Source organism: Pseudonaja textilis, chromosome 1 (genome assembly GCF_049901715.1).
Source record: "Pseudonaja textilis isolate UNSWEBS1 chromosome 1, rPseTex1.2, whole genome shotgun sequence".
Lineage (NCBI taxonomy): Eukaryota > Metazoa > Chordata > Lepidosauria > Squamata > Elapidae > Pseudonaja > Pseudonaja textilis.
This window is the reverse complement of record NC_141990.1, coordinates 220,963,228-220,990,700: the sequence shown is the minus strand read 5'-3', so window position 1 is coordinate 220,990,700 and position 27,473 is coordinate 220,963,228. Positions and strand designations below refer to the sequence as shown.

The 27,473-nt window shown below is 39.7% G+C and overlaps 1 protein-coding gene across 2 annotated transcripts in view; it reads right to left on the bottom strand.

Annotated features, from left to right (window-relative positions):
• NHEJ1 (non-homologous end joining factor 1) overlaps positions 1–27,473 on the bottom strand; it is a 92,515-nt gene that overhangs the window by 50,948 nt on the left and 14,094 nt on the right. The window contains exon 6 of one of the 2 annotated variants that reach the window (XM_087920570.1): positions 20,937–21,231. The exons of the other annotated variant lie outside the window; for it this stretch is intronic. Within the exon in view, the coding sequence (XP_087776696.1) occupies positions 21,007–21,231 (225 nt within the window). The 3' untranslated portion in view covers positions 20,937–21,006. Of the gene's footprint in view, positions 1–20,936; positions 21,232–27,473 lie in introns of those variants that run through there. 2 annotated transcript variants of the gene reach the window in all.

The following is a 27,473-nucleotide window of genomic DNA, read 5'->3' as shown; positions in this document are numbered from 1 at the left end:
GATGGCACACCATCACATATATCCCTTTATGTAGTCTTTTCTTGACTACACAAAGTAGCAGTCAAGACATTTATCTCATCATCCATTTGCCACTTCAGGATTCCAGCTGTTACCCAAGCAAAGCAAATCATCTGGAAATGCTTCCCATCAGCAGCAGGGAGCATCACCTCCCAGCCACAGCACAGCGGAGCTGACATTAAACGTAACAACAACACGTTTGCATTCTTGATCTATCCTCCCTGCCTCAAGGGGTCAGTTTAAAACATCAAAATCGGGGGGGGGGGATAAAAATGGAGGGCAAGACCGGGTTTGATGGAGAAACAATAGACAAGGCAGGCAGAATGGAAAGTGGGGGGGAAAAGGCTGTCTGAGGTTGAACAACCTTTCTGCTCTCTCGCAGCTCATGGTCTGGGACCTGTCCAAAGCAAAGCCAATGTCTCACTGTGGGTAACCACCAATGCCAGCACCTGAGTGATTTATCCCTCTCTCTCTCCGGGGGTTGTTTTATAAACCATGCAGCCCACGGGCTTCTATAAAGACCAGACTTGTACTGCTGGCCCTCCTAATCCTCATGCAGCCAGGCACCTCCTCCTCTTCTCCCAAAGCACCCTCCACCATGATGGAAACCCCCAGCCCACAAAAGAACAGTAAACAATCCAGGGAATAGAATGCGGTAGGATGTGACAAGCTGGGACATTTTCTCCAGGGAACCATCCTCAAGTTCTGGCACTGGAGATCAGCTCCAGGTAAATAATTTGGATGGAAAATGGGCTGTCATGGATGTTGAGGGAGGAAATGAGGAAGCAGGGGCCTCCACTCTGCTAAGAAAGGAAGTGAGGGGTGGGGAGAGACAAGCAGCTTTTTACTAGAAACTGGAGTCGGCTCTTTCCTCAAAACAGGCACAGGTTCACCATAATTTCAAGGCCCTATTAAAGCAGCAATTACGGCTGGTCCTGCACCGTTAACCCTAAATGTTAAGAAACAAAAGCAAAAACCTCAAAATCTATTTCCCATTTGTATAGTCATTGCTTTGATTTCTTATAAGCTACTTTCACAATCCCGTTTTTTTTTCTCAATTCAAACACCTTGTACTTTCCTCCTCAGAAATCAACCTGCCTTCAGGAGTTACTTGCAGTGGTGTGGGGCCAAGGCCATCCTATATTAAGCAAAATATACACTGCTCAGAAAAATAAAGGGGACAGAAAAATAAGACATCCTAGATCTGAATGAATGAAATATTCTTATTAAATATTTTGTTCATTACATAGTTGACAAACAAACTCACACAAAAATTATCAATAGAAATCAAATTTAGCAACCCATGGAGGTCTGGATTTGGAGTTACACTCAAAATTAAAGCGGAAAAAAACACAACAGGCTGATCCAACTTCGATGTAATGTCCTTAAAACAAATCAAAATGAGGCTCAGTATTGTGTGTGGCCTCCTCGTGCCTGTATGACCTCCCTACAATGCCTGGGCATGCTCCTGATGAGGTGGTGGATGGTCTCCTGAGGGATCTCCTCCCACACCTGGACTAAAGCATCCCCCAACTCCTGGACAGTCTGTGGTGCAACGTGGCATTGGTGGATGGAGCGAGACATGATGTCCCAGCTGTGCTCAATTGGATTCAGGTCTGGGGAACGGGCGAGCCAGTCCATAGCATCAATGCCTTCGTCTTGCAGGAACTGCTGACACACTCCAGCCACATGAGGTCTAGCATTGTCTTGCATTAGGAGGAACCCAGGGCCAACCACACCAGCATATGGTCTCACAAGGGGTCTGAGGATCTCATCTCGGTACCTAATGGCAGTCAGGCTACCTCTGACAAGCACATGGAGGGCTGTGCGGCTCTCTAAAGAAATGCCACCCCATACCATTACTGACCCATTGCCAAACCAGTCATGCTGGAGGATGTAGCAGGCAGCAGAATGTTCTCCACGGCGTCTCCACACCCTGTCACGTCTGTCACATATGCTCAGTGTGAACTTGCTTTCATCTGTGAAGAGCACAGGGCGCCAGTGGCGAATTTGCCAGTCTTGCTGTTCTCTGGCAAATGCCAAACGTCCTGCACGGTGTTGGGCTATAAGCACAACCCCCACCTGTGGACATTGGGCCCTCATACTACCCTCATGTAGTCTGTTTCTGACTGTTTGAGCAGCCACATGCACGTTTGTGGCCCACCAGAGGTCATTTTGCAGGGCTCTGGCAGTGCTCCTCTTGTCCCTCCTTGCACAAAGGCAGGGTAGCGGTCCTGATGCTGGGTTGTTGCCCTCCTACGGCCTCCTCCATGTCTCCTGATGTACTTGCCTGTCTCCTGGTAGTGCCTCCATGCTCTGGCCACTATGCTGACAGACACAGCAAACCTTCTTGCCACAGCTCGCATTGATATGCCATCCTGGATGAGCTGCACTACCTGAGCCACTTGTGTGGGTTGTAGACTCCATCTCATGCTACCACTAGAGTGAAAGCACAGCCAGTATTCAAAAGTGACCAAACCATCAGCCAGAAAGCATAGGAACGGAGAAGTGGTCTGTGGTCGCCACCTGCAGAACCACTCCTTTATTGGGGATGTCTTGCTAACTGCCTATGCTTTCCACCAGTTGTCTATTCCATTTGTACAACAGCATGTGAAATGGATTGTCAATCAGGGTCGCTAACTAAGTGGACAGTTTGATTTCACAGAAGTGTGATTGACTTGGAGTTACATTGTGTTGTTTAAGTGTTCCTTTTATTTTTTTGAGCAGTGTATGTCAGTGCAGCCTCCTACTGGCTGTTTTCTTGTTTTGGTGAAAGGTAAATGACTCCAAAGGTAACCTCAAAGGCAAAGGCTCTACATATTCTGCCAACCCTATTGCCTTGGTATCAGAAATATACTTGGTTACAAAAAACTAAATCAAAAGAGGGACAGCAAGAAGCTGGGATGTGGAGTGGGAAGTACAATGAAGCATCACCGATATTTAAAAATTGACATTAAATATAACTAACCTAAATTTCAGTATTCATAGAATGCAACAGAGTTTTGGGCTTTCCGCAACCAGCAGCAAAAGAAGCTGCTTGAAGGAATGGGGGATAAGGTCTACCCAAAACCTTTTCTCCACTTGCAGTTACCGCAGCACAAAAACATTATGCCAATATCTTTCTTCCACAGTGCCATCATGAGGCTGCCTTGGTCTCATCTCCTCATGAGTATGAGAGGCTTAAGTCACTCTTGCTATGGCTCTCTAAAAGGAATTCTCTATTAATCTCTTGCCCCAGCCTAACAAGCACAGCCTAAAGGTTTGTAGAAACAAGGTCACCGGGAAAAAAAAAAATCCAGAATAGCAGCAGGATTTTTTTTTATAAAAGGGTTGTCGACCATATTTGCTACAATTTCTAAAAGGATAGCCACTTTTTTTGGCCACACCGACATAGCTGCTTTGCCACACTGCTCTTCTATACTCAAGCTTACAGAAATCCCTAGTATTTTCGTCTCTCCGGCATGCCCTTTCTCTACATACATTGCTATCAATTTAACTTTAGTTCATGGGCCATGTTTGTCTGTTTCTGTGGCTGAAATTCCAGGCCTGCCCAATATCATCTACCAAGTGAAAAAGCTCCTCCAAATGGCACCCACACAATGCTATTATTTTTCCTTTTACTGTTCTTGTCACGATCAAAACTTTTATTTTCATTCCTTACGGCTATGGAAGGAATGGTCAGCCATGGTGTCCGCGATGCTGCCTGAGCTTAGTCAACCATCAGGGGAAGCATAGAGCTAAAGAATTCTGGTACGTCTTGGCTGCTATCTAGTGGTCAACCAGATTTGTAGAGTTAAAGTGCAACCATTGGATACAATACTGATAAAAAGCTAGAATTTTTTTAGGGAATTGATATGGGAGCTAAAAACTAACTTAGACTGTAACTTGAACTAAGCAACCAGGGCTATGAACATATATAAGAAAAGACTTTTCAATTAGAGGTGTCAGCCAGGGACAAGCTAGTTAATTCAGAGCTTCATACATTCAGGGTCAGGGTTTTTCACCCACCATTCTGTGGAATCCTAGAGTTCCGGATGGATTCCACTAGAAACTAAGGTGGGTGGAATCCTGAATGCACTGGTTTCAAATGCATTCTCAGCCGTCTCAACACTGTTCTTCTCTTACTGATTGTGCATCACCAGCTGTTGTCAGTAGTATTTGCAGTCCACACAAGGGTCTTCCCACATGCACACATTGCACACACAAACCCCAGCCTCCTGCTTGCACCCAATCTCCAATAAACATTTCCCTAGCCAGCTCTAGTTTTCTTAAGGGCACTTAAGGGAGTTGAGAGAGGACTAGAAAACCAACAGGAGTTTCTAACTTGCTTAGCAGCAGAAGAGCAAATGGGTCTTCTCCTCTCCCCACCGCCAATCCATCTCCCCCCCTCCACTTTCTACATTGCTGATAGTATTTTGGGGTTATATATGGACATATCCCCCAAGGATCCCTCACAACCGGCAGCCCCACACAATTATCCAACCTAAAATAACATTTCAACTTCAACTCTGAATATCAGAGGACTAGAAAGAAAATATTGTACATACCGTATGTAAGATAGGGACAAGCTTATTTTGGTGAGAGCACCTGCCAAGTCATTTACAGGACAGTTAAGGACTGGGCTTCATGGACTGTAAGGTCATCCCAATTTGACAAATCATTAAAGAAGGGGAGGGCAGAGAAAATTAAGGTCTGTGGGATTAGTTGGTTACCACTGGAAATAACCATTCATGTGAACAAACCCAGCCCTACTTTTGCATATCATAAAAATCACTATCTTGGCATCCGTCTGTCATTTTTCCTTATACTTCAGGGGAGAAAACTGATCTTTGTTACCATAAAGACATCAAAGATCGCTTGTATTCCCTTAAACATTGATTTTTCTGTTATATAGCCAACCTGAATCTCTACATATGATTAGAAAACTGAGCGAAAGCCTGTGCTTTCAGCCCATGCAAAATAGGAATCAGCATATATGCCATTTAGACTGTTAAAAAAGTCGACAGATCATCTATTTTTGCTGGGCTTATTGTTTTCAAAAGACCTTTGCACAAAACTATTAAAGAACATATAATGAACTCTTCTATATGACTACAGTTCCCATTCTCCTTATAGAGGAGGCAACTCAGAGCAGATCTGAAACCTTAAACTCATTAGGAAGATAACTATTCACCAGAAAGCCTAATCAAGGGAGATTAAATTCTGTGGTAACAGCAAGGGAGAATAAAGAAGCAGCCTTATATAATAATATAATATAAACTATTATTTTCTTCCTGAACATCTAAAGCTCATAGATTTATAAGGAGGAAACATTCTCAATAGGGTACTTTAGCTGAGGGAGAAGCTGTGAAGAAACCTTGCTAACAGAGTTGTGAGGAAAAATCCCTGCCTTTATGTCATGACCTTTTTTCCATGCTGCTGTCCAAAATTAGTGCATTTCCGACTTATTTTTGTCCTGTTTTTCTGCTGCCAATCAGGGTGATTTTTTAAACGGTGTGCAAAGAAATTGGAAAATTAACAGGTAAAGAAATGGGATGAAACTTTTTACCATTTTTTTCCAGGAGAAAATTTCTCCAAATTTCATGTTGTGAGAAGCACTCAGGGGTTTCTTCTTTTCAATTTTAGATTCTATTTTCTTGTATCTGCATCAGTATCAATTAAAAAAATAGAGTATATCGGTCAGTGTTGAAGCATGGGGATATAAACACCACGCACATATTCATACACAGATGACATGTTTTGGAGAAAATTCTGCAAATTCTAGGAAGAGGATATAGAACATGGCAAAAATCCTGTTTTTCTTTTAAAGTGTCAGCAGAAAAAAAGCCTTCTTTAATTTAAACCTAATCTTTTCTAATACTCCTAATATTCACAGCTTTTCAGCACAGAGTGACATCATGTGACCAGGGCAGCCCACTGACATTCTGAAGGCAATCTGAAGGCTGAATGAGCATTCTAGAAATAAGTCAAGAGACAGAATTATTTGGGATAATCCATAAGATTTGGTCCTATTTTTCAGCATCAACAAGGCTTGCTCACAAGATTTGAAAAGAAAGAAGCCACAGTCAGGATTACTACAGAAAAAGGAAATTTCTACAGAATCTTATTCCAAAAGACAGTGGAGCATTTAAGAAGATTTTTTGTTTTCCTCTTTTGTTTCCCCTAATTCCTGCTCCTGGTCTTGGCCACACTCTTGACAAAATCATTTTGTGGTCTAATTGCGTTTCACAAGTGGCATGGCCACACGGTTGGGTAGACATCCATATATGTACAGTATATGTATGTAAGCATAAGGAAAGCTTATTAATATGGATAGGTCTCTGTAGACTTATGAATATGGATGAAACCAAGGCAGGTTCCGCTGGTATGGACATGTCCTGAGAGAAGCACCTTCCACTGTTGCCAAGACTGCCTACCAATGGTCGGCGACCTCACAGGAGCCCAAAACAGAGATGGCAAAACACCATCAACAAAGATATGCAAGCCGTGGGCCTGGGCCCTGGAGACACAGCTGACCGTGCAAAGTGACGTTCAATGATCCGAAAAGTGGACCCTGCACTTGTGGGAATATGCTAGGAAGAAGAAGGAGAAGATCATGATGGAAAGCTTATCAATATAGATCGGTCTCTGTAGACTTATGACTATGGATGAAACCTAGTAAGCAGGAAAATCAACAAGAATGGCAAGAAGGTCTAATGTTACTGTTGGCTCATGAGAAGACCAGCTGCAGGGAAGCTGAAGAACACTGCTTTCAGAACATTGCCAGGAACATTGAATCAGGGAGTCCTAATGCCACTTTCCTTCCCTGCATTAGGAAGAATCTTATTGCTCCCGAGGGGGCATCAGAATGATCAAGTACATCAGCCTTTCCAACTTTGACGTTCTGCCATTATGCATTGGGCTAGAATCAATTTCTTATAATTTTTGTGACACCCCCGCCCCCCGCCATGGAATGGATTACAATTGTTACCATCCTTAACTTGGATTATGATGGTGGTTGACATCAGCTTGGGAAAGACCAAGTTAAACCAATAACATCTAAATAAGTACCCAATGTATTTCTTATTTAGAAACAGTTTCCATATTTTCTACTGATGTTAAAATCAATAAATTTGGGGGAGGGTGGGGGGTGGGCAAGGCTTCAAAACTCAATTTGGATAGAACATCACTAAACTCTTCATTTGACAACCTAGTTCCATTGGTGGAATTCAAATTTTTTTACTACAGGTTCTGTGGGCATGGCTTGGTGGGCGTGGTGTGGCTTGGTGGGCGGGCAGGGGAAGGTTGCTGCAAAATCCCATTCCCTCCCCACCCTGCTAACCTGCTTTCCAGCTCCTGCAGGGCAACCAAAGAAGACCCAGCCAATCAGCTGGGACTCTGGATGCAGAGAATAGATGGGGGCGGGGCCAGTCAGAGGTGGGATTTGCTGGTTCTCCACGCTGCTCAAAATTTCTGCCACTGGTTCTCCAGAACCTGCTGAATACCACTTCTGCCAAGCTCCCAATTCATCTTCTTTACATGCAAATCATGACACAGGCTCAAGCAAAATACATTTTAAAGTCTGCAAAAGAATGGAGGAACTTCTTATTGACTTCTTATTGCCTTGTTGCTGAGGCAAAGCTCCTGCTCCATTTAGGTTTCAAAACCAAAAGCCTGACCAGCCATTCAAAGACTAAATATAGATTAAAAGAAATGAAAACAACCTCCATATCAGCCAATAAATGATGCAATAGAAATGTAGGCTGGGAAAATAGAGAGGGAGAACTGCAGTAGAATGATTTGAGATGTCAAAAGAACAGAGCAGAGAGAAAAAACGGAGTGAACATTAGGGGAAAACCAATGGGGAGAATAGTGTCAGAGATTTGAATTTGTTCGTGGATATCTCCACTTTAGCATATCCTGAACAGATTACTGAAAGAATCCTGAGTACATAAATAGCTCAATGTCCTATTATTAAAATACCACAAAGAATATAATTGTGTTGAATTCAGAATATGTACATATTCTGTACATGAAGTAAAAGCAAGGCATATTAAGAAATGCATGGATAGAAAAGACTTCACTTCTACCCAAAATACATCCTGCAGTTTGGGAAGAATGTAAGAATATGATCTGAAATACAAGAGAGACGCAGAGAGGACTCTTTAACACAGATTCATTTAAGTAACAATAGGCCTGGTAAGGAGCAGAAACAGAGAGCGGATGTGAAGACCTTTCTCGGCATCTATCTACCACCATTTGCCTTAGTGGACAAATAAGCTCACCAGTGCAACAAGGTGAGGCCTAATCTCCAACAAGGAGCAAACAGATCTAAAAAGCTGTCCACAAGTGTTGTTTTGATAAGGCCCTCAGAGAAGCAGGGCAAGAGGCAGTCTACTCGCTATCTTCTCAAACTCCATGCCAATTTTATAAGCATCCCAAGGATCCCACTTGTGAGAAGGATCCTGGTGTCACCTCTCAAAGATTCTCTCAAAGATTTCCCATCTCTGTCCATCATAAGGACATAGAGGAATATGAACTCCAAACCAGAATTGAGAATCACACTTAAGCCGTACACAATTACTATACTATATGCAGCACCAATAAAAAGGCCTGAAGTTTTCCTAGTTGCCACACTGTAAAAGTATTTATAGAGCTTCAGGCGTGAATAAGGCTGCTTAGAGCCGCAGTCCTCCTCGGCGTCAGAATCTCCAGGAATTATTTGGCCTTTCACATTGTTGCTTTCACTCAACCTACCGACACCCAGACAAACAAGCCAGTAGTGTTCCAGCTTCCAGACACTCAGGGGAAAAAGGGCAATTCAGTGAGGGTTAATAAAGCTAGTTTGTGTGGAATTTGTTTTTAAAAGAATAATAATACATGGACTACAAGTCAAGACTAAGGCATACTCAAAAGTACCTTTTAAAAAGTTGGGGGGAAGAGAGATTTTAATAGATAGAAAGTTAAGCAGCAAACAGACTTTGATACAGCAAAGTCTTTGGAGATAGCAAAGAACAAGCAACTTGATTAACTGTTGATCTACACAGGTTCTATTACATACTCTATAACAGCTACAAGCTAACCCTACAAAACACCTGCAGGTTATTGCCCAAGGTGATCTGAAACCCAAGCATAGATTTAAAAAATCACCAGGAATATCTTTCAATATGTGGTGAAGGTATGATTGCCTGCAAATGAAGTTCTAAACTCCACAAATTAAGATTGCTTTGTTACTTTATATATTGTTGTTCTATAGAAGGGGTGTCAAACTGGCAGTCCATGGGCTGGATGCATCATGCGCAGGACATGCTCACCCCAGCTCCACGAATGGGAAAAACATCTCGAAACATCACGTGACGGCAATGTGACGCCACAAGTTTTGACACCCATGTTCTATAGAAAGTGCTTTCATGCAAAAATTAAAATCCAATGTCTGGGTACATAATCACATTAATAAATTCTCACACTTTTATTTTGATGTACAAGATGTTCATGAGAAACAACAGTATATCTACATTAAGACCAGAGTCACTCTACAGATTGCAACAACCTATTTGATGTCAGTAACTTTCTCCTGAAATCCCTTCCAATTTAGCACTGGAATTAGTAAAGTGATATAATTGCAAATTCAGCATGGGGTCATATTTGTAAATGACAGTAACACTATATTAATTGCCCTATATCCCAAGAGTACCTGTTTATTCATAAAACAGCTTTGGCCATGTAATCAAGAATGGATCTCAACAGAAGAGTCAAGATTTGCATCCTGTGTCTGATCCATCTTAATCTTACCTACAGGCAAGTTACCTATGGCATGGATTGCATACTACATAAACTCTCCTAAAAGTTCTCACTCACTTTTTTTTATTGCTCTGACCACTTTCATTCCTACCATACCATTTTATCCCTAGCCACATCAACTTTTAAGAGTAGCACAGAAATGTCACCTAAAGCTAATACTACCAAGATATGATTTATGCAAATATGCTTCAAAAGTGGGATCAGTGATATGAAGTCTATGAGTGTCATCAAGTTTCCCTATCTTTTTTCAGTACCAGTAAGAAAAAAAAATTATGTTGCTGCTGCTGTTATTAATTCAATTTATATAGCTATTCATCTCACAAATTTGATTTAAAGTGGCTTTTAATGAAATAGATAAAATAGAGAATATAACAAATAAAGCCCATAGCATCCAGATATCATCCAAACAACTATTGGCATAGCAAGGAAATGGGCTCTCCCACACACCGAGGGTCCCACTAGAGCAGAGGTGTCAAACTTGATTTCTTTGTGGGCCACATCAAGGTTGTATTTGACCTCAGGGGTGGAGTGGGCTTGGCCAGTGTGGGCGTAGCCAGCTGAATGTCACTCGTGTCATGGGCACCTGTGGTGATCCAAGCACTCAGCCAGAGAAAACAAGCTCCCGAACTTCATTTTCGGCTGCAACGGCCTCCTGCAATGGCTGCAACAGCTTCCTCTGCTAGCAAAAATAGAACTCGGGAGGGCTGAGAGCACAGTTTTCTCTGGCAAGAGGCACTGCAGGCCAGTCCTTTGCTGTTTCCAGGGCAACTCCACGGGCCAGATCTAAGAACCCCCCAGGCCGGATCTGGCCCCCAGGCCTTGAGTTTGATGGATGTGGACTAGGAGAAGGGAATAATTTTCTCCTTGAAATTTGCTGATGGGAATGAAAGTCCACTCTCACATCAAAAATTCTTACTATAGAAGTATTTGGGGATAGCGGTTTCTTTCTTTCTTTAGCCAGTCTCTAGAATTAGGGAAATGGGAAGCAAACGGTTTTTAAAATACATTTTAGTTACAAGGAATAAGAACCCATTTTTAAATGATTGGAAAGGTAGGAGATCCAAATCAACCTAAGCAAGAAAACAAATCCAAACCATTTCTGATCATGAACATATATCAATAATTTTCAAGGATAGTATCAAGAATTGATTGGATTTGGATTTGGATTTGGATTGGAGAGGAGAGGAGAGGAGAGGAGAGGAGAGAAGAGAAGAGAAGAGAAGAGAAGAGAAGAGAAGAGAAGAGAAGAGAATCCGAAGTCAAGAAAGATGAATGTCTCAGAAGGAACTTAACAAACCATTTTGGACAACTGTTAGAAAAGACAAAAAGCAGTATCACAATAATATCTGTAAAGATACTGAAAAGAAAAACTAACAGATTTAGGCTTAGACTAACTTTATTGTCACTTTGAATGTACACTAATCAGCATAATTAAAATGAAATTTTGTTACATACAGCTCTCAAAGGGTCTCCACCTCCAATATACACAACATAAACATGACAAAATAAATAAATACAAAATCAAGACATTGCAAAAACACAGAAACGCTTCCAAAAGATCTCCAAACTCACTCAGATAGAGGTCCCAGTCTCAAATTGGTATGCTGAAGGATGCTAGCCAACAAATAGTAACCAATCTGAAGATCAAAGAAAGGAAAATACTGAAGTTCTGAACTGTCGACATCCAAGAAACTTTAGAAGATATTTCTCATTTACAAAAACCAAAGAGGAAGTTAAATTGGATGAAATATCTATAGAAAAATATAGCAAGTAAAAGAAGAGAGAAATCAGTAAAGAATCTGTACTAGTACTGTATATCTGCAGCACTATACACTGGCAAAAGACTGAAAAAGATCAGCCTATATACAAATATCAAACACAGGAGACTTAACAGAGTTTAGCAACTATCAAACAATATCCTTAATTTCAGATAGTTAAAATAATGTTTAGAATCACCCAGCACAGATTATAGCCATGCATGAAAAGGGAGATCCCAAATGCCTGAGATGGTTTTAGAAAAGGCCAAGGAACATGATACATTATTTTTGATTATACTATACTAAATAATTGAGAAAGACTAATAATAAAGTACAAGAAAATCAGGGTACTTCATTCACTATAGAAAGGCCCTTTATTGCATCAACTGTGTCCAGTTGGAAAAAGTGATTAGAAAAAGAGAAATCCCAAAATCCCATTGCCCTCATGTGAAACCAGGGATGGGATTCTACCAGTTCGCATCTATTCGCTAGAACCGGTTAACATTCTAAGCAGTTTGGAGAACCGGTTGTTAGAAGAAATTACTGGTCTAATCCTGTAAGGAAGGCAGGAAGGAAACATTCTGGTGTTGCTTACAGAAACTGCCTCTCTGTTAAACCTTATTTCATTCTTGGCAGGACTAGACTTCCTGTCTTAGGAACTTCTCTGGAGTTTTTTTTCCCCTCCTTTGCTGGTACTTTGCTTGTGTGGAGTGACCATTCAAAGTTACAATGGCACTGAAAAAAGTGACTTATGACCATTTTTCATACTTACAACTGTTGCAGCATCCCCACAGTCATGAGAGGCCAGGCGAGGAGATGCCTGCCTCGATATGAGTGATGTTGAGTTGGCCACGCCCAGCCAATAACATGACCACCAAGCCATGTCCAGCCAGTCACATGACCACCAAGTCACACCCACCATCTAAGCCATGCCTACCACCCAAGACATACCCACAGAACCAGTTGTTAAAAATTTGAATCCCACCCTGTGTGAAACTATACACAAGACAAGAACTTGCAGCCTGCATGGAAAGTGGCAAAACAAACGGGCTAAGAGTGACAAAAAAGTGAGACAAACCTCTAAACTCTCCTTATTTATACACCTATATGTTGAATATAAATTGAAGGAAGCTTCATTGGAAGAAGCATAGTTTTAAAAAATGCAGGAGGAAACAAAAAACCTGCACTGTGTTGATGACTCCACTCTGATAGTTGCAAATGATCTGCAAGAGCCAATAACAAAAGTCAAGGACCACAGGGGAAAATGGGACTAAGGTTTAACGTACAGAAAATCAAAACAATGATAACAGGTACAGCAACCAGCCTTAGAATTGACAATGAATTGACAACGATGGAAAGCTTCTGACATTTCAAACTATTGACTCTAAAATACCCAGCAGTGAAGAATAAGTTACAGATTAGCACTTGATAGGATAGCAATGTAGGTCTTGGAAAAGATATTCAGATGCCGTATTATATCTATATCTATAAAAATCAGAATAATGCAACTTTTCCCTGTAAAGTGTTCCACGTAACACTTAAAGCTGGACTTTTAAAGAAGCAGGATAGGAAGAATATTGATGCTTTTGCTGTTGGAGAAGGCCAAAATTATCACATTTAGCACACACTATTTGAAAATGTAGTTCTCCCGGGAAGTCTGCAGTTCTGCAAAGGGAAGAAAAAAAGATAAGGATAATGACTGACAGCAACAGGTGCCATTTGAAGATTTAAAGAGTCAGGTTGGGGACAAATCATCTCAGAGATGATCAGTTTAAATGCTGTCACAAAAAATTGACATTGACTTGTTTGCCGCATAATCAAATCAAGGATAGTAGGATGATTTGTGGGGACTCAATCTTTAAACATCTTTTGAATAAGAATGGCTGCACTCCTTTGTGACGCCCTTGCCCCATCCAGCCATTTTGTCGTGTGGTCATTTTGAGATGGGGACTCTGATACTCCTTCAGAGTTCTAAATGTAGCCATTAACCAAGACAGCTGCTTGCTTTTGATCTAAAATGGTGGGGTTTAAAGGAGGTTCATGGGTCAGCTAGTCCAAATTATTTTCTTAAGGCAGTAAAAAGATGCCCTAACCAGACTTTCCAAGAAAGCCTAAGAGACAGGATTCTAAAATCTCCCAAGTCACTTAAAGCACAGCAGAGCAAACATTTAAATGCATGTTTAATTCTGTGAGTACATTGCATCGTTAAATAGCCTGTGAAATGGGTAGCTTTTGGAAAAATAGAAGGAAAAAAATAGAACTGCAACATGCTGAAAGCACTTTGCACAGGTCTTTAGTCCTGGATTCATTCCAAATGCAGCTTTAAGATGAGAAGACCTCCCATTTTCTTCTCTACATGCAGGAACTGGTTCTCAACAACACATCTTTAAAAGGAAGCAAACAGGTACACACAATCCTTGGAACACCCACCCACCCACTCACAAATTTCGTGCTGCTTTCCAATCCTCCTTTACCCCAAATGGGGAAAGGCCCTTTGAAAGACTCCTTAGACTATTTCAAGGCAAAGTGGAATAAATATAGATTAGCTTTTATTAAAAGGCTAGCCCACGCTAGTGGCTGACTGATTCCAGGGCGCATCCCTCTTATGCCACACAAAACCAGACTTCAATAGAGACCAGATTTGAGAGGCTTTTTGCTCATTTACTATGCCAATTATGTGTCTCAGCTGTCCTTCATGCACATCTGTGGGATGGAAGCTTAAATGACTAGCAAAGAAGCACCAAGCATGATTTTTTTTTCCAGCAGGGAATAGCTAAAAATAATGTTTGTTTTCAATGCTAAAAGTAGAAATTCAGGGAGGGGGGGGGGAGGAAGTTATAGAACAAATTAAGATCTAGTACATTGTGGGAGTGGAAAGAGGAGACCCAGAGGAGAGGGGGAGAATGAAATCACAATGAATAAGAAGCAATGATGAGCAAATAAATAGACAAATACAAACCTCCTTCATTATGGCATGCAGGCAACTTGTGGTAAAGATGACATATTGGTTGACTCCTTTTCCAGAGTATAGGAATGATAAATCATTTTTGTTACTATTTTCAGCAGTCATTGAAGATTTTTTTTAAAATTAAAACCTTACAATATTTTCATCTAAACCTGAGATAGATATATATATATATATATGTGTGTGTGTGTATATATATATATATATATATATACACACACACACACACACACACACACACACACACACATATATATATATATAAAAAAAAATGGCATTCAGCTTTGTTCGGGTATTTTCCCACGTCATTGTAGTTGTAGCTTTTAAAGTTGTAGCAACGTTTTGGCAGAATCTCATCTGCCATCATCAGGCTTCTGTATTGTGTTTGTCTGTGAGTCAGACTATCACAGCCGTTTCAGTTTTAAATCTGGGGCAGCCTACTGCTGTGCCAGAATGGTTTTTTCTTCATCCTGATTGGTTGGGAGTCTTGGTCTGTGTTTATTGGTCTTGGAGTTTGCTGTGTTCTGCTTGATTGGTGTTTCTAATATCTTCTGTCTGTTTTGTAGCTTTTTTTTTTTTTTTTGGTCTTGATTGGCTGGCAACATTGTGTTTCCTGTATTGGAGGCTTTTAGTGCGGTTTGGCTCCGAGTAAACGGACGGCTATCATTTATTAGGAAGTGAGGTTTCATCTGGGTGCCTGGTTGGGGTGTGTTTGAGCTGGAGGTATCAGGAGTCGTCTGTTTGTGCCCAGGTGTTTGGCTGGGTTGTGGTGTGGAGAGTTTTTTTGTTTGAGAGTGCAGGCTTCCAGATAATTGACAGTCTGGTGGAGTCATCTCTTCTATTCATGCTTTCAGGTCTTTTTTCAATCTCTATGGCTTCTCTGATAATTCTGTGGCTGGGATTTTCTATAGTGGCTAGGGTTTTGGTGCCATTGAAGTCGATGCTATGACCTGTGGCTTTCATGTGTTGGACTAGTGAGGAAGTGTGTTCCAGCTTTTTTACTGCATTTTTGTGTTCATCCAGGCGAGTACTTATTCTTCTATTGGTCTGTCCAATGTATGTGGCAGGGCATGATGCACAGGGAACTTTTTATATGCCTTGGTTTTCCAGGTCAATTTTATCTTTGGGGTTTCTTAGGATGGCTGCTATTTTTCTGCCTGTTTTGAAGGCGGTCTTGATGTGATGCCTGTGTAGCATCTTACTGATTTTGTCTATAGTACCTCTTATGTAGGGAGGACAGCTGTTCCATAGGTCTGCTCATCTTCTAGGTCTCCATTATGTCTCTTTGTGCTTTTGTGGATCAAGCCGGTGATTTTGCTTTTGTGGAAGCCGTTGGCTGTCAGTACTTTAGTCAGGGTGCATAGTTCAGTCTTTATGTGTGTCTTGTCTGCCAGGCGTTTGGTTCTGGCAATTAGTGTTTTGGCCACGGAGTTTATCTGTGTTGGGTAGTGGTGAGATTGGGCATTGAGGTAGCGGATGGTGTGTGTTTTCTTCTGGTATATGGTGTATCCTAGTGTGCCATCTGTTTTTTTGTAGATTAGTACATCTAGGAATGGTAGTTGTTTGTTTGTTTCCATTTCCATGGTGAGTTTGATTTTGGGATGTGTGCTGTTTACTCGGAGCCAAGCCGCACTAAAAGCCTCCAATACAGGAAACACAATGTTGCCAGCCAATCAAAACAAAAAAAGCTGCAAAACAGACAGAAGATATTAGAAACACCAATCAAATAGAACACAGCAAACTCCAAGACCAATAAACACAGACCAAGACTCCCAACCAATCAGGATGAAGAAAAAACCATTCTGGCACAGCAGTAGGCTAGCCCCAAATTTAAAACTGAAACGACTGTGAAAGCCTGACTCACAGACAAACACAATACAGAAGCCTGATGATGGCAGATGAGATTCTGCCGAAACGTCACTACAACTTTAAAAGCACAACTATAATGACGTGGGAAAATACCCGAACAATGCTGAATACCATACATACATACATACATACATACATACATACATACATACATACATATAAAATCTATCTCCAGGTTTAGATGAAAGTGTATACACACACACACACACACACATTCTAGTGCTCCAAGGTAACTATGTCAGATGATTTATGCATAAGACTCTCTATAAACAACCACAGGCCCCAGTTCACATCCAGGACCTGAAAGCCTTGGTGAAGCCCCCAGAGATCTCCCAAAATGGTTACTATAATGTAGTTATCTAATATTATAGAACATTAAATTTGATGGAAGGAGGCCACTATTAAATAGATGAAAGGTGAAATCTAAAGCTGAGTTTTACTCCTGGTGACAAGAATATGTCTGTGTTGATTTATTAGCAAGAATGTACAAACTATCTGCTATTATTTTGTCCCAAATACTTTGTTTTATACTGCATGTCACACCAACTTTCTAATCTGTCCACCCATGCCTAACATTGATTGTTCTCCTCATTACAACCATTCTCTTCCCAGCCACATTTAAATCCTGAAATCTGATAGGGATGAGCCAAGATTAGCTGTCTCAGGAATCCAGCCACCTGATTATAGTTAATGTAATTCAATAAATTTTAACAATGTTCTTCATCCTCAGAAATTGAAGAGATCTATTTTCAAGACATGAAGACAGAGTTTGCATCAAAATCCTAGTAACAGATATAAAGAATGCAGAGTTTGATCCAACTCGAGTTCAAAGATAACACTGGCAGCACTAAACATATTATACAATTTCTATGCAATTAAAGAAGATTTCAGAGACTTAATATTTAATTTCTTTTAAAAGTTAAAGGAAACAATGCTGGGCTAAAAGATCAAAAATATGATTTGGGATAAAAGGTTTATATTGTATGTTTAAAATAATCATGTTTTATATTCAGACTGTACTACATAAGATGTGCATAAAGTCTTCACATCTTTAGCATTTTTCTCCAGGTGCAAAAATCAGAATTTTGCAAATTTTGAAACTAGGAGAAGTCAAAGCTAATATTTTGAAGACATGCTTTAAATCACTGATTAAATATTCCAGTCCATAGAAATTGTGACATCAATGGCCTCTGATTGTATGACTGAGTACACAGTACAAGAGAAAGCATAAATCAACTATCAGCTCTGCAGAGTTGTTTAAGGGCAATGCTGAGAAGCCCTTCATGCACAGACTAAAGACCAGGCCATATGAGGGACTATCTCTTTCTACTCCTCTGGTGGGACCCAAGAAACATACCTTTAATATTTGGCAAACTTGACTCTTCCCTCAGGCCAAGTGAGATGCCAAATGAACCATTAATATGTGCTAATGTATGTGAAATGAATTTTGATACTGGCACTATAGGTGTTTGTATATCTTTCTTTGGATCATTTTTATTTTATGGATTTACACTATTTGTATTTCTTTGTCTGCTTTTAATGTTATTAGCTACCCAGAGCTGCTTGTGAGTAGGCAGCTAAGTAAACTGAATTAGTTAACTGAAGAAGTAATAGAAGTTTAGATCATTCGTACAATCTGCTTTCAAATTTATTTATTGGAATTCATAAGGCTACCCATGATCACAACTCCACATAGGATACATCAATAAAATCAAAGAAAAAAACCCAATAGTATCAACTATCTCATAAAAAGTAATATGCCACTATCATACAATTGGGGCCTATCAACACACATTCTCCTCCCAAATATGGGCTCACCTATCATCTTGGCCTTAACACCTGGGGAGCCAGTTTTATATACTGGTGAAAGTGCTAATATAGAAACCAAGAAAGTGTGAATTATAGGCTTCCCTTATCTTTGAAAGCTGGCTGGCTGGCTTTCTCAACCCACTCCCCAAAGTTATTGTTGTAAAAACATAGGAGGCAAGAGAATTAGGTAATAGGTATGCACATCACCTTGAAATATATATAAAAGGCAGGATAAAACAGTAATTATATTATTAAACAACATCTACCTATCCCGGTTGCTTGGGAGGACTCAACTGGTGGACAAAAATTTCAAATATATTTAAAAAGTCAAGATAAAATAGTAATTACTTTATTATTAAACAACATCTACCTATTCCAGGTAATTAGGAGGATTCAATAGCAGGGCAAAAATTCCAAATCCAGTCTAAACATCTGGCTGACTCTATGACCAACCCTAATAAAAATGTCTCCTACTTACAGCCTTCTGACTAGACCAGAAAGATACCAGAGACAGTGGTGCTGAAACCTCTGAGAATCAAGGCAGGCCAGTATGAATGCAGTCCCCTCATGCTCTGGGTCTGGGAGATATCCCAACCACACAAATATATAATATAGGTGACATGTAGATAGGATAGCTAAAAAGACATATATACAAAATCCACAGTTGGGTAATAAATTATTACCTAAAATATTGTATTTGAATTCAATTTCTCTGTAACTCTTCATCAAGCAGGATTAAAAAGATTTTTTTTAATGCCACGAGTTCTCAAGGTAGTACTTGGATATTAATGCATTCTCCTAACATTCACAGTGAAATAAAAAACAGCCTTCCCAATATTGGAAATCCAGAGGATTTGCCTCCATGATAGCCAGTCTACACAAACACCTAAATCATATTGCCAATTGGTGAGTAAAAAGAAGAAGGAGAAGGTTCAGGAACCTCCTTTCTTAATGCTATTCTTCCATGTGTGTCTGTATGTAAGCTATGGACAGAAAGGAAGGTGAAGATCTGCACAAGGGCAAGTGTGCGGAAGCTGTTCACATCCCCTAGCCTGAGGCTGCTGGGTGAGGAACAGGGCAACATCAGGGTCGACGGGTTATCTGATGATAACAAGGCAGTACAACCCAAGCACGCCACTTCCAGCAATGCAAGCCTGTTTCCTTTGTTTTGGGAAAACAAGCACAAGAACGAGACCTTTATTGGAATGTTGTTGCCTTGCCAAAAGGGTCCCCCAACTGGACCAGCACAAGCAAAAGGCTAAAAACCCCTTCCCTGCGCAAACATAAAGATATGGAAGCTTGTAAAGATGAGCAGGAAAAAGGTGTGAAGCACATTTCTGTTCTTGAATTCTGAAACAGCAAAATGAAGGGGCTGTAAAAAGAACTCCAGACTAGAAACATCCTAGTTTCAGAGAATTAGGACTTTCACTATCTGTGCTCCTGAAGATCTGCATATATTACTAAAAATTAAAGACTCAGTAGGTGGTTGATGGGAAGAAAGCCATCTAAAAATACCAAAGGTCAATTAATAAGGTTGATTGCAAGCATTTAAAAATATTTCAGTAATGCAATGATGATAAGGAGAGGCACATACCATTTTTAGACCCTATTAACATAAACATGTCAATGGAGTGACACACAATGAACTGTGTCTTTCCGGTAGAGCGTGAGCTGCATTGGTTACCAGTTTGTTTACAGTCCAATTGAAGGTGCTGGTATGGACTTTTAAAGCCCCATATGGCATGGGACCTTGGTTATTTGAGGAACCACTTTTCTCCAATTTCATCCTCCCATCTCACCAGATCTCACTGAATGAGTAAGTTACAAGTTCTGATGTCTACAGGGCTACTTTTGGCGGGTTTTAGACAGCGGGCCCTTTCTGCTGTGGCATCACGATTGTGAAATCTTCTCCCTCCAGGATAAGTTGGCCCCATCATTCCACCACTTCCAAAATCCCCTCAATACCTGGTTACGCCAACAGGCTTGGGAACTCCGGGGATGGGTGAACTCACGAGGTGGCTCTCTTATTATTAACTTCCCTCAGTTCATTATTCTATTCTCCTCTTTTAGCTTTGTTTCTCTGAGTTTTAATTCCTTTTAATCATTATTATGTAATAGTTTTAACTAATGATTGTCTTATTGCCTCTTCTTCCTGGATTGTTGTATACTGCCCAAAGGCACATTTCATGAGAAGGGCATCCATATAAATTTGATTAATACATAAAAATAAATAAAAGCACAAAAGATGGCTTTGCTTCGCTTAGAATGGTATGTCTAGCATTGGCCCTCAGGATAAGGGGAACTGAGGGGTTTTTTTTGTCTAATCTTAATCTAATCTAATCATAATCTATTTGATAGACTATGTCTTCCATGCATGCCCCCTATGTCATAATGTAGGTTGATTTACCATTGCCATTCATCAAGTATTTCCTGCTATATAGGAAAACATACCAGAAGACACCAGCTAAGTGACACTGGACAGGCTTCATCCAAATATAATGAAATAACACCCAGAATTCTCAGCTAACCAAAGATTTGAGGTCCCAATTCATCTGAAAAGAACTTGGCTAGAGAAGGGGGTATTTTGGATGCTGTGACAATTTAAGTACATTGTATTTAAATTAATACTGTCCTTTTATTTGCTGCTGAGAGTACATTAGATTTGGACTATATTGTATTACTATTAGCTGTACCATTGAGTAATTCTGGAAAAAAAAAAGATTAGTCAGAAATATCAATAACTAAAACACAGATGGCTGTTTTATTGTATTAGACTATAGATTTCTACAGGTCTTTATGGCTTTACATTCATTGAAGTAAACATGCAGCAGATTCCTCCTCTCCCCCCAAAAAATTGTGAGCAGAGATTAAAAAAAAGAATTCTGATTTTGAGAGTATTGCCCTGGTATAAAATAAAGGTTTCATATTTAGACTGGAAAAGTCAAGACAATCACTAGAAGGATTGCAAAGAAATACAAAACTTTGTTGTCTTCTGTTGGTCATCAGGATTTCTGCAGCCCAGATTGGAGAGTACTAAAATAAGGTCCATCGATAAAAATTAATGTTTTAAATATGACAATTAATCGCTTCTGCATACATCATATTATTTAAAAACTTCAACCATTTAAAGTGTTTGAGAGAAATTCAACTACATCTACATTCATTCTTTAAAAGTTTGTTGACATTGTTTCCTGAAGTTGAATTGATGTCTTTCCGTAAAACACTAGAATGAGGTTCACACTAAGTTATAGTTAGCTGGTTGGAGCCATATTTTATTGAACCAGCCACAATGGCTGGATTCATATATTGTGCTGTCCTAAACCATTCTGTAGTTTATGAAAATTTAAAATAGAATGCTATAAAGAATAGCATTAGAGAATAAAGACTCTAATGCAATCAAATAACATTCTCATTACAGGAATATTCTCCTATTTGTTTAAGAAGTAAATGAAATAGAAAATAAGACTTCACAAAGCAATTATTTAAACTAGATTTTTAGAAGACACTTTAAGACAAATTCCTTGTGTGTCCAATCACACTTGGCCAATAAAAGAATTCTCATTCTAAAGTCTATCCTACTATCTATCTTTGAAACTCTCAAAATTTTTGATATAAGAGTTACAGGTCAAACCAGACTTAAAGACTTCTGACTATCCAAACTATTACCTAGTCTTCCAATTTTGGGGGGCGGGGAAGGCAGACAGGTCCCCATGAACGTCACCCAACGCCGAGATTACAGATGTACAGGTTAACAGACCAGAGCAGTTCAATTTAAATCCTTCACCCAATACACACATACAGGTTTTTTGCACTGCCTCAAATTCTTCCCAAATGTTCACTGAAGTCGCAGCCACAGATGAGGCAGAGATCAGATCACTGTTCTTGCACAATTCTTGCACCATTTGGGGAAAGGAGGCACATAATAAGAAAATAAGATGCAGAAGGGAAGCAGTAATTACTGTGTGGTCGACAAGAGGCTGCTTCCTCAGGGCCGTTATTATGTGGCTAAATTTAACACCCCATTCCAAGAGGGGAGCGCAGTAGCCGCCCGCCGGCTCCTGCTACCTCCCCCCGCCCGCCTGCTGAATGGCAGCCAAGAAAGCCATAAAGCAGGTCAGCTGGGTTTTTAATAGACTATTTACCAAGATGCTGTTTTTACTGCCGAGGTTTTGCTCATTTTATCTTCCATTTTTATTCCCTTGCTCGTGAACAGACTAGGCTGTATTTTCTGGTTTGGTCTTTCTTTCTTTTTCTCCCACTCACTTGATCTCTATTTTCAGGATTCTAAATTTATATGGAACCTGTTCCCCCCCACCACCTTATTTTTATGGTAAATATTTGCCAAGACCCATGCCAGAGATCATCCAGTTGACAAGCCCCTGGTCCCACAAAACATCAGCTGGGGAAGAAGTGAATCTCATTAGCACTGGCCATGAAAAGAGGCCATAGAGATGGGGCATGTCTCTGAACTTTCCACATGAAGATATATATATATTTAGCCATGAGTGCTGTACATAGAATGGGACAGTCTAGGCATATGCAGATTGGCAGAATAATGGCCATTTCATCCAGCTAAAGGAGCTGAGAAGAAGGCCTCTGAGGGATGAGGCTAGTGTTTCTTCAATATTTTCCTGTGTGGGATTGGCGCTTGGAAAAGCTCTCCCTACACTGAGTCACTTTTGTCCCCATTAGAAAAACCACAAAAGTTCTGGGCATCCAATTCTGATCTCCATATATCTCAACCCTAAACAGCAATCTGAAAAACAACAACTCTCAGATTAGTTGCCAATGATTGGAGTAAATCTAGATCAGAAGAACGTTTAGAAAATTTTGTCATTAGTAGAAGACAACCACTAGGAGGACAAACTACCCCAAACATTCTTCTTAGTAGGCAATCTTTTTCAAAATGCTATCCTTTAGGTAGCATTTTGGGGTCTTCAAACTTGACAGCGTTAAGACTTGTGGACTTCAACTCCCAGAATTCCTCCTCCAGTCACGTTAGCTCAGGAATTCTGGGAGTTGAAGTCCACAAGTCTTAAACTTGCCAAGTTTGAAGACCCTTGCTTTAGATGATGCTCCTATCAAGTAGAATAGCATACATGAGCTTGAAAAATTAACACTGTACTTTTCAAGCTTATCAGAAACCAGTGATCTAAAACACTATTTAAAATTAAACAAAATATTTCTGATATTTAAAGCAAATTGAGTTTCCAAATTAAAGAGACTGATAAAAGCAGCTTGTGTGATAAATCCATTAATTGAGGAATAAAATCCAAGGAATGTCAAGGTGGTGGATAATGAAAAAGTCACAATATTTAAAATAATTATTATTTGGAAAATCCATATCATTTAGCTTTTTCCCCCATTTATTATACTACAATATATCTAACTGGAATAACAACACTTATGTAATTAAGTGTCTCTTCATATGTTACATTTTAGGGAGGTATCTATAGACTGTAGTGACTGGTGTGACTGGTGTGGTTAGGATGCTGAATTGACAATTTACAAGTCCACATTCGAAGTTTGAGTACTGCTGTGTTATGGAATGTCAAGCTCCTGTCCTTCCCTCCAGCTTCCAACCTTGAAAGCTCTTGCCAGTTTGAAAGTGTGCAAATGTGAGTAAATAAATAGGTACTACTTTGGTTGGCCCATTAATGGGGATATGAAAGGAGCCCCCCAAAATTACACCAAAGAAAAGTATAGTATAGGGAGGTATGTCTATATAGATAGATAGGTAGGTACGTAGATAGGTCGGTAGATAGATAGATAGATAGATAGATAGATAGATAGATAGACAGATAGATACAATAGAGGGATAGATAGATACAATAGAGAGATACATAGATATCGAAGTGAATATGAAACTACAATAGCATCTCAAAATAGGCATACATCCCAAGTACTACATAAATTTCTTCAAGCACATTCATCACCACCTATGCAGTATTTTCCTTGCTTTCCTTGAAAATCCTCGTCCTCTGAAGCCAACCCTTCAGAGATATGGAATGCATCTGATTTGATGCACTAACATGACTGAAGAAAATGGCAAAAATAGGTTCCCAGGTCAATGAGAAAGGTAATATTCAGCTTAGCTTTAAGGGAAGCTCAGATTTAGATATTTGGTAATTTTTAAACTTCAAAGGGAAGATAACAGGCAAGAAAAAGAAAGAATCAGTCATAATCTGAATCTGAATATCTATCTACCCCCCACCCTTTCTCTCTCTCATTGTTCTTGTTGCCTTAGTATATTCCCATACATCGTTTTTTATCTGTACAAGTAGTCCTTGCTTAACTACCACAATTAGGCCTGGCAACTCACAATTCTTAAGCAAGACACGGCCAAGACTTATGATTTCACTGCTGGCTTTTCCAGTGACCCTACTTGTTGGATGCCAGCTGTGAAGCATACAAATGGCCATCATGTGACCATGGGTCATTGTCACAGTTATAAACACCAACCAGATGTAAAGTGTCCGAATCTTCATTATTAGACCACAGGAATACTGCAACAAACCTGTCATAAAAATGATCAGGCATAACTTTGGTCACTAAAAAGGCCAGTTGTTAAGCAAAGATTAACTGTATTATGGTTAACATCCTCCAGAGCTGGAAGTGGTCCATGGCTTTATAGTGCAGTAGAGACCTTGTAAATCAAGAAATGATTTGAGCCATGGTGGTGCAGTGGTTAAAATGTAGTAGTGCAGGTTACTTCTGCTGACTGCCAGCTGCCTGCAATTTGGCAGTTCGAATCTCACCAGGCTCAAGGTTGACTCAGCCTTCCATCCTTCCGAGGTGAGTAAAATGAAGACCCAGATTGTTGAGGGCAATATGCCGACTCTATAAACCACTTCGAGAAGGCTGTAAAAGCACTGTGAAGCGGTATATAAGTCTAAGTGCTATTGCTAAATGGGGAGCTGACTAGTGAGTAATAGAAAGCAAAGAGTGGACTTCCCAAAGGGGTAGAAAACTACCAAAGTGTATTCTCCATAATCTCTTGAGCATTCAGAAATGGGGTTTGAAATAATGAAAAATAAAAACCTTTTGGAGCCTAGGCAGTCTAAAGTAACATTCAAAATATAACGCCTAATAAGGGTGGTTAAAAAATTCTGGTCCTAGAGTTTGAAGCTTCTCTCTCAGGGGCTATGCTATACCTTTTGTTCTATTTCAAACTAATGGTTTCTAGGAGAAGGAAAGATTATATACATTTTGCCCTTAAAAGAAACTGTTAAAAGTTATAATAAAAAGCAATCTGGATTGTGCAGCTTCTAGCAACCATGTGCATTTTATGATGACAGGAATTAAGACCAATATTCCCTGATAACTTTAGATAATTTAACTCTGTTTTTTGAGACTTCACCAAACATTGCTCAGATAATTTCAGATTCATTCATAGTCAATGGAAAAGTCCATGTTATGTATGTTGGGGAAGAACTAGCAATCTATTCCATATTGAACAGCCTTTTATGTTTCTCAGTTTCTAACTTCATGAGTTCTAAAAAACACAAAATGAAAAAAAATAGAAAAATACTAACTTTGACCCCATCCACATAATAGCTGATTTAATATGTTTATTTCCAGTCTGTGAGGAAACAGCAAAGTATGGGGCATAAGATACCTCACTAACATTACAAGTAGGTGGCACTGTCCTAACAGATTTCTGCAGGAAAAGTTAATTGATTGATCACCAGACCAGTCAGTAAAGAATTCACCAATTGTCCTCCTAATGTACCCAGGGGTTGGGGAAACACAGATTCTGAGGGCTAGAGTAGCAAATTTAGCCATCTGATGCAACCTTCGTATAAATAGGAATATCACTCTAGCAATCTTAGTCCAACTTGCTTGGCAGATCCACATAGGAATAAACAGTGGCCTGACAGGCAAAAGCAGTCCTTATCTAGGACATTCTCTAATAATCTGGAAGCTGCTTTAGCAATAGCTGTTAGACCGGTATTTCTCTAACTGGAAGACCAGGATCAATCCGACAAGCAAGCCGCTTTAGAGAAGATCTGATTTAATTTCTTGAATGATAGCAGGCAGATTAGGCAGTATCTAAACAGTAAACCAGGGCCTCTCTGACAAGCAGGTTACTTTATAGAGATCCCGGTCTACCTCTTTCACCAATGACCTTGGTGCTATTTTAGCAATAGAAGGCAAAGTACTGTAGGACCTCTCCTTACAGAGCTACTTACCTCTTGGGATATTGTTGCTACACACATCTGAGAGGAAGGTCACAACAAGATTGCTAGACACATTTTTTGCCCTCTCTAATAAAATTCTTTCCAAATTGTGCCACATATGACCAGTGATTCAAAGTGGGGCTGTATACTGAACTGCTCCATTACCCAGAGATCCTGGCCTACCACTTTATATTTGGTATATGCTTATCATATTCAAGGAAACTTTTAAAGGGGAGAATTATAAAGATAAGTAATCATTCTCAAAACATTCAAAATTGTATAGTACACAGATTGAAAGATACCACATGTTTCTTCTATGTGAGTTAGCTCCAAGCAGCCACATGAAGAAGCAAGAATTTTTATATAATGAATACCTCTCTTCTTCAGGTTACCATCATAATACATGCTACACTGTTTGACCACTGTTTGTAATGGCATCAAATTTTGATGGGGAAAGGGACAGTAGAAAGATAGGGAGCTAGTCTGTGGCAAAACCACCATATAGGGGCTCTTTTCACAGAAGAGCTTTATTTATTCATCCTATTGCCAAGACAGGTGGCATACAATAAAAAATTAAAAACAATTATATGAAAGCAAACAATATATTTTCTATTTTAATATTATATTATTATAAATATAATAATCAAAACGCAAGGAGAAATCAACGGATATTAACAATTGTGGAGCCATCTCAATAACTCATTGTTCCCTTGGGGCTCCCAGGCCTGATAATGTAATTAAATATTGAGGGACTTGTGAAAAGTTAATAGGCATGAAGTGAGCTTCTAGTTTAACAAAGAAACTGAGATCAACAGGTTTAATCTTTTCACAGGTCACAATGACAAAAAGCCACCTATTTACAATCAAGGCTAAACAATCCTGTTCTGCCAGTTGGTTCCTTGAGATCACCCGCATACTATCACAAGAAATTAAACTATGTGTTAGACAGAATGGGGCCTACCTTTCTTTGATAAGTTTTAAGTTTTATTTATCCTACATTTATCCTACTTATCTCAGCCAAATTGTAGACCATGCACCAGTATTTCACCAAAAAAAAAAAGAAAGTCATATCTACATTACTGAAGAGGTTTAGAA